Source organism: Periophthalmus magnuspinnatus, chromosome 3 (genome assembly GCF_009829125.3).
Source record: "Periophthalmus magnuspinnatus isolate fPerMag1 chromosome 3, fPerMag1.2.pri, whole genome shotgun sequence".
Classification (NCBI taxonomy): Eukaryota; Metazoa; Chordata; class Actinopteri; order Gobiiformes; family Gobiidae; genus Periophthalmus; species Periophthalmus magnuspinnatus.
This window is the reverse complement of record NC_047128.1, coordinates 34,683,636-34,692,263: the sequence shown is the minus strand read 5'-3', so window position 1 is coordinate 34,692,263 and position 8,628 is coordinate 34,683,636. Positions and strand designations below refer to the sequence as shown.

At 39.9% G+C, this 8,628-nt stretch overlaps 1 protein-coding gene across 1 annotated transcript; it reads left to right on the top strand.

Moving 5' to 3' along the window:
* Positions 1-453: 453 nt before the first annotated feature.
* On the top strand, positions 454-8,148 carry slc39a13 (solute carrier family 39 member 13). Its single transcript, XM_033989727.2, has 10 exons — positions 454-624; positions 1,882-2,250; positions 2,343-2,450; positions 2,605-2,744; positions 4,300-4,413; positions 4,851-4,940; positions 6,659-6,709; positions 6,857-6,989; positions 7,058-7,157; positions 7,423-8,148. Exons 2-10 carry the CDS (start codon positions 1,911-1,913, stop codon positions 7,493-7,495), a joined length of 1,149 nt encoding a protein of 382 aa, XP_033845618.1. The 5' UTR covers positions 454-624; positions 1,882-1,910; the 3' UTR covers positions 7,496-8,148.
* Positions 8,149-8,628: the final 480 nt, after the last annotated feature.

Below are 8,628 nucleotides of genomic sequence, written 5' to 3'. Positions count from 1 at the left end.
GAACCTTGTCATTACAGAATACTGCAAACTCATTGCACTTAGATGTGGAAATGAGTTCTAATGGCAGTGGAGCTGGAGGGTTTGTTAATCTGTTTACTGTTGGAATTGGAGTTGTTACTGCAACTTCCAATAATGTCCAAAAATATCTCTCCCTTGTTCTACATAAGCTGTGGTTGTACATGTGCAGCTTTTCTATGTACTGTACTGAAGTACTCTTGTATTGTACTAAACTACTCTTACTGGTTCTCCATGCAGAGTACTAAAGTACTCCTGCTGGTCCTACATGTACTTCACTAAAGTCCTGCTCTTGTGGGGAGCTCATGAAGAGTTTTCCAGACTGTTCCACATCAGACTGACTTAAACACTGTTGTGTTGTGGCATAAGCTGCTGCTTTTTCGAGAAAGTGCCACTTCCTGGGTCTGGGACGTGTGGGACGTATGGGGCGGGCTCTGTCCTGTTTTGGTTTTCCTCCATGATCCTGATACGTGGCTGTTTGGGAAAGCCCTGTCTGCAGCTGGGATTCATGCGGAGGTTGGGATCCTGCACAAACTGCACTGAGCCTCGGTTCATGCGCGGGCCTGGATGGCAGGGACACACCGGAGCAGCGACAGCGGAAAACACGAGGTATTTACACGCGTGACTGTTTGTATCGTGTATGTTGTTGTGTTTTTGTACTAAAGCAGCTGAAGTGTTAGCATTGGGGTGTATTTCATGAGGTTAGCTTCATTCCTCCGTGCGTACGTGCTAACGTTAGCCCTGCGTGCGTACGTGCGCACGCGGGCTAACGTTAACCCTGCGTGCCTACGTGCGCACGCGGGCTAACGGCAGCTCGACAACTTTAAATGTCTAATGTCTGTGGAAAACTTGTGTGAAAATGTGTTTATAAATCTCACATTAACATGATATTATGTTTTTGTCGGGATGACGTAACTGGCGTGTCCATGTCTGCGCTTGTTTCTTTGGCAAAAAGGACCGAGAAAAACGACAATTTAGAGTAAATTACACGAGAATTTACTGCAAACTGTGTTTTCAAACGTGCAATTTGAAACTTTTATGAGGGAGTACATCACTGAAGGAGTACATCACAGAGGGAAAACACCACAGAGGGGGTACTCCACAGAGGGGGTACTCCACAGAGGGGGTACTCCACAGAGGGAGTACTCCACAGAGGGGGTACTCCACAGAGGGGGTACTCCACAGAGGGGGTACTCCACAGAGGGGGTACTCCACAGAGGGAGTACTCCACAGAGGGGGTACTCCACAGAGGGGGTACACCACAGAGGGGGTACTCCACAGAGGGGTACACTCAGACCCTGCCTGTATCCCTGATGTCACTGCCTGAACGCTCCGTAGTACTTCTGAACGTTCCGTAGTACTTCTGAACGCTCCGTAGTACTTCTGAACGCTCCGTAGTACTTCTGAGTGCTCTGTAGTACTTCTCTTACACTTGTAGATATTCTGCAGATGTTTTTACTGTGAGTAAATGTGCCTGTCTCATAGAGAACTGAGATACTGTGGAACATTCCAAAGCAGTGACGTCGTCATGGAGACAGGCAGGTGACGGGGGTGAACTTTATCATCTTTGTAAATATTAGTACTGATTATATAAAAATGTGGAGGTTGATTATAGCCGATTAAAAAGGTCTAAAAGGGTAAAGTTTATAAATGAAATGAAAACGGCTCCTTGAGTATTAATAAAATGTACTGTGGTATAAAAAACATCTTTAGGGCTGCAGTAGGACACAGTACTGCAGTAGGACACAGTACTGTAGGGCTGCAGTAGGACACAGTACTGCAGTAGGACACAGTACTGCAGTATTGTTGTAAAAGTTTTTCAAAGTCTCTGCATATCGTTCTGACGTCTCTACGTTTTCTTCTCAGCGTCACTTGTTGCTAGTGCGTTTCGGACCATGGGCTGGATGAAAGACAAACGCAGTACTAAGCCCAGCTGGGCCCTGGCGCTGTTGGTCCCGGCGTTGTTGCTGACAGTGACCTCTAGGGGGGCGTCCAGCAGTCAGAGGATGATCCAAACGGTCATGGCTCAGACCACAGCCACCGCGGCGGGACCCGGCTCCACGGACCTGCTCCAGGGGCTGCACCAGGGTCTGCAGGCCACAGCCCAGTTCCTCTGCTCCGAAGAGGCTCATGTCCTGCTCCTGGCTCTGCTCGGCTCCGTCGCGGTCGGCCTCAGCGGGATCTTTCCGTTACTTATTATTCCCATCGAGGCAGGTGCAGCCCTCAAAACTGAAGGTAAAAACACAACTGCAGGAGAAATGTGTGTAGAGAGTTTAAATGTGAGTGAAAAGCTGTGATTTAGTGAGTTTATTGTCTGATTTTTGCAGCTGGATCTCAGAGACTGAAGCAGCTCTTGAGTTTTGCCATCGGTGGTCTTCTTGGAGATGTTTTTCTGCACCTCCTTCCTGAAGCCTGGGCACTGTCTGGCTCTTCAGGTACAGATTTTACCTCTTCAGCTTTTCATGACCTACATTTTTTGTGTGTTTTTAATTTTCTCACAATATCATAGCCCACTTCTTCTTTGGTAGTTGCTAACATGTGTCTATCTTAATATCTCTTCCTCTTGACGTCTCCTCTTTTCTCTTGCAGTGGGGAAACAAAACCACTACAAAACCCAGGGCTTGTGGGTAATTGCTGGTTTGCTGGCCTTTTTACTCTTGGAGAAGATGTTTCCAGATGAGGACGGCCATGAAGGTGCCACGGCTCACTCCGATTTGAACTTCAACTCTGTAAGTGTTTGAAATGTGGCTCTTTCTTTCTTTTTGTTCAGAGGTCACTCGAGTCCCGGGGCACAGACGAGCCGACTCTTGTCACAACATAGTTTAACTTTCTTTGCGTTTTTCTATTAACTAGCAGATTTACATTCAGTTTAATCTGACCTGAGATGCGTAAACTTCTCTAAATACAAAATAAATGAATGAAAAATAAACCTGGAGCTCTTCAAAAATGCACAGCTCATTCAGAAATGTTAAATTCACTGTTTGTGCTGCTGAGAGTGAAGAAAAGTGAAGAAAATCCAGATGTTTGAAAACAATCTGTCATTTTAACTGTGGCAAAGTCATGAGTCAAATAAGTAGTTGTTACAGTTTTTATTTATTTGTTTATTTGCCTATAGATTGTTTATTTATTTGTGTATTTACTTGCTTATGCATTTGTTTATTTATTTACTTATTTGTTTATTTTCTTATTTATTTATTTACTTGTTTATTTATTTATTTGTTTATTTTCTTATTTATTTATTTACTTGTTTGTTTATTTGCCTATAGATTGTTTATTTATTTGTGTATTTACTTGCTTATGCATTTGTTTATTTATTTACTTATTTATTTATTTGTTTATTTTCTTATTTATTTATTTACTTATTTATTTATTTATTGGTTTATTTTCTTATTTATTTACTTGTTTATTTGTTTATTGGTTTATTTTCTTATTTATTTATTTATTTACTTATTTATTTATTTATTGGTTTATTTTCTTATTTATTTACTTGTTTATTTGTTTATTTTCTTATTTATTTGTTTATTTGCCTATAGATTGTTTATTTATCTGTGTATTTCCTTGCTTATGTATTTGTTTATTTTGATAATGATTCAGCGCCAAAGTTAATTAAAAAAACAACAACTTTACTTTAAAAACTGTGATTTAAAACCTCAGTAAATGTACCTGTTGCTGGTAATGTGCTTATTTTATTGTGTTATTATATTTTATTCAATGACGTATTCTGTATGAGTTTTTTTCACTCTTGTCTACGCAGTGACGATATAGAGTTTGGGGCTTTAGTTTTTTTAGTTTTACGTTGATTTTATTCGTCTAATTATTTATTTTATTTGGATTGGAAGGATTTGTTTACATAGACTGTTGCAGAAAAGAGAATTCATGTGCGTAGTAACTGGAAAATTGGGAGTTTAACCTGCTTTTTCCCTGTCAAATGCTGTTTACTAGTACGTGTTTTGACTTTACTTTTGACCTTTTGGCCTCTTTTAGTTGACGTACAGGGCGTGATGTCTTTACTCAACCAAAAACGTCTTTAATCTACAACCGTCATAGATTTATCCTACAATTCCACCTGCGCCACATCGATTTTCTCGTCTAAAACATCACTTTGAATATTTAACAGTATTGACATTGCTGTAAATAATGGACCATGAGGTTAAAGCCACGATGCAGAGACAATCCTTAATACTAAATACTCATGGACGTTTGTTTTTTTATTCACCTTTTGCTAATCGTACCAGCTTTTCTCTTGGATATTCAGTGAACTTCTTCCCTCTGTTTTATTCACAGAAACAGTCTATTTCAGTTTTCAGTGGAAAGACAGAAGTGTCACTCCAAAATGGACACCACGCTGAGTCATGGAAATCTTCTAAGCAGCTGCAGCAAACGTCTCAGAAAATCAAGGTACGTCCAGAACTTTTCGGATTTAACTAAACTGTCTGTGGAGGAAGTTTCCCCGTTCACTGTGGGCTGATTATGAGTCATCTGTAATTCGCAAGAAACTGCTAATCATTTAATTCACAGGGAATTTAAATTTACAGACGAGTTTCAGACTTTTCTGCAAAGCCTGGCAAAATATTAAAGCGAATTAATGATATTGAATTGTGACAAAGACGATTGTTTAGAAATGCAAAACGACCAGTGTTTTTTGGGGAAATATGTAGGACAGATTTTGACAAGTTTCCTCAAAATATGATTAAAATTTACTACAAAATCACATGCATTTCTTTTTCTTGCTCTCATAGTTTTGCAGTAAAGTCGTGTTGCGCAGTTCTCTCTTTGCACTAAAGCTTTACGTGTTTTCTTTGGAGAATTGTGCATTTTTTCATTCTTTTTTACAGACAAGTGGGTATTTAAACCTGCTGGCAAACTGCATAGATAACTTCACTCATGGCCTGGCAGTGGGAGGAAGTTTTCTGGTTAGCAAAAAGGTAAGAAAAGTATTAACCCTCTGGTGCACAGCGGTCAGTGCAGTGGACAGCTACTAAAACATAACTTTCTCTTTAATGCATTGGTTTATGTGGTGGAGTCTCTAGAGTGCTCTCTGCTGCCACACTCCATTGAGGTTAATTCAGTGGTCAGTCGGTGTAACTGCAAGTAAATTTCCTCGGGTTGGTTTTCTTATTCAAGCCTAAACATTGCAGCTATACAGTGTTCCCAAAAATTGTTTAAATGTTTTTCAAAGCATAAAAAGAAACACGTGTTTGTATATTTACAATAGGCAGTTCACAATGTTGTTTCATGTCCTGAGAAGAATAAAAACACTTGACCAAGGCTTTCATACTTCATGCATCAGAGGGTTAAACATTCCTGTGATCTACATGTTGTTTTTTTGTGTTGGTTACAGTAGACGCCTAGTTACGCGTTTGACCTTAAACTTGACTAATTCTATTTCTGCAGAGACTAAAGCAGGCATTGAGGCAGGGCATCCATGTGTAAGATGGAAACGTGCACAAGTAACACCTCCCATGTGAGAGTTTGGCAGCACATTCAGAGCGTTTGGCAGAGTGAAATAGACCAGTTGTATTTGTATTTTTAGTCTCCTTTAGTCTCCATGTATAATTAGGTACCAAACAGTTTAATTTTGCATATCCTTTATTAATGAATAAATCATCTTTGCATGTTTGAAGAGTTGTATTTAAATTGCTAAACAGTGGTTAAAAAGTGCAGAGTAATGCCTTACTTTGGTGGATTGCTGTTTTGTGGTGGTGTAGCCAACAAGAGTCCAGCTGGAGAGACATAAGGCGAGCAGCGTGAAGTGTGTGCGCACGTGCCAGAGAGGAAGTTATCTACGCACATGTCTATAACTAATGTACAAGACCTCACACCAGCGTTTTATGTTTAAAACTGAAGCATTAAACGTCTCGAGGTCTCACACCAACGCCGCGTAAAGTGAATGGGTCTGGTCACGTTGGTGTTAAAAACTGGCCTCGCGGTGTCTTCATCTGGGCTTTTGTGAATGGACGACAGCTGCGGCGATTCAAAACGTGAATTGGAAATCAGAAGTTGTAGTAAACGTGCCAAGATTCAAAATAAAATAAAAAAAAACACACTTGGATTTCAACTATTGACCACAAGAACTGTAGACTGCTGTGTTTTTAAGTGTTTTAGACGGTATTTTAGTGCTGATAGACGTCTGCCACAAGTCAAATGCAAGATTGAAATTAGTTTTTTTCTTTTTTTTTATAATTATGTATAGTGCAGTTTACGATGTGGCTGAATAATTTGGAATAAAATATCAAATTGTGTTGTTTTTTTTCCTGACAAACATTGCAACTCTGATTAAATGTGATCTTTTTTATTTTTTATAATAAGCTTCTGTTCAAAGTTTACATTTTAAACACAACCGGAAGTCATGTTTGTGCAGATTTTAACTTCAGAATCAGCAGTTTTTATGCAGAATAAAACCAGATGTGTTGTTCTCTGTGGAAGAAATGATGGTACAGTTCTTCAAAAACTGCTATTTGCTAATTGTGTAATCAGAATTTAATCAAAATCGTAACTGAATTCAATCTGGCTGCCCTAGTTTATTGTTTAAATCGTTCTTTTTTAGAGCTTGTTGTTGCGTGTCCTCATTCACTCCCTGTTTAACGCTGGCATTGACTGTTTGCTCTTTGCATACATTTTCATTTTAATGATGCTCTTGCAGGTTGGCCTCCTTACCACCTTTGCCATCCTGCTCCATGAAATCCCCCATGAGGTGAGACCGACTAAACGCTTTCAGATTTCAGCGTTTCCCTTTGTCTTTAATGTTGACATAGTTTGACTGGGAGTGAAAGTCTGTGCTTGTGTAAACAGAAGCGGTGCGTATCTAGTCCTGTGTTGTGATAAATGTCATGATCCGCAGGTGGGAGACTTTGCCATTTTGCTGCGTGCTGGGTTTGATCGCTGGAGTGCCGCTCGCATGCAGCTGTCCACAGCCATGGTCGGGGTCCTGGGGGCGTGTGTGGCCCTCTACGCTCAGTCTCCAAAAGGAACAGGTACGTCTTAAACCTCTGTCGTCACTTTTAAGCTTCTTAGTGTTTCTAAATCTCACTTGTGTTTACAGAAGACACAGCCTCCTGGATATTACCTTTCACCTCTGGAGGATTTCTCTACATCGCTTTGGTCAATGTGGTCCCTGATCTGCTGCAAGAGTCCAATTTGAGGTATTTTTAACTGATTACTACTACTACTGGCTTTATTTTCATTAGCCTGTGTAACATTGGGGTTTTGTTGGGAGGATTATGTTTTTTTAAAAAGTGTAACTAGGACAGCTCTTGTGGGTGTGTAACTTTCACTATTGTGTGTGAAATTGATCTGTTTATTATACGATTTCTCAGATATTAGTGTTGATAATACTTGCTAAACCTTTAAGTACCAATAAGTCTGACTCGGTGCGTGTTTGTCTAAATATAATGTGTAATTTTCCAGGCAGTCCATGCTCCAGATCGTCCTCATTCTCTCCGGTGTAGCTGTGATGGCTCTTCTTTCGACCATTGTTTAAACGGGCCTCTCTGTTACTCTCCGTGCATTTGATACACACAGTATATATCGTGTAAAGTATAGTACACTCCACAATCACAGCCTGTTACTGACGTGACTGAAAATGGCACTTTATGGACTGAATGGACAATGATAATGTGCCAAATTTAAACCAAGGGAAGTAAATAAACGGCATATACCAAAAACCCGTTTTGCACATAAGCAGCATCACTTTGGTTTTTACTCCTGCTCTTTATGGCTTTTTACTTTGTATTTTAACTATTTAAAGTATGTCTTATTTTCATGCAGCTGCTGTATTTATTGAAATAGAGATATCCGTGCTTTGTTTTCCCAGTCTACATTCATGATTTATATCCCCCCGTCATGTTACAAAATAAGTGCCAAACACTAGAATCTGTCCGACTTGTGTCAGGTTTAGTTTCCATTAACAAATGCTGTATTATATACAGTGAAGTTTCCACATTTACCTAAGCAATATCTTTATATTTTTGTTATAAATATTTACTACGAAAGAATGTTTAAGTTAACAAAATAAATCTAGAAATGCTATTTTTATTTGGTGTATATTTGTGTAGAATTCCCAGAGTAAATCTAACCCTAACAATCAAAGGTAGAAGACGCATCTTTTAAAAAATAAACACGATGGAAAACTCAAGTCTGATTTTGTGGTATTTCATAAAAGTTTGTGGTTGGGGCGAGTGTATTTCTGACTTTAATTGTATTAAAGTTTACATGAGCGGGACAGGGCTGCTGAAGGCCTGTGGTCATTAGGACACTTTATATTGATTGTGCGGTGGAAGATGCTGAGGCAGGTCCCCGTCCCGTCCTCTGAGGATCATTTTGACCTGAAAAGTGTCACACGGGACAAAGGGGACAGAGATCTGGTACTGGGTCAAGACTTGTCCTAAAACTGTGTTGGATTTTGTTGTCAGGCTGTAGATCACTTCATGTTTTAGCTGCTACATATAAAGACTCCTCTTTTACTCAAGGACACAACACACTAGAAAAGGTTCTTGTACATCCCATCCATCCCTCCAGACATTTTCTTCTTATCCAGAGCCGGGTCGTGGGGCAGGGACTCCCAGACTTCCCTCACCCCAGACTCGTCCTCCAGCTCCTCCAGTGGGACAAGGC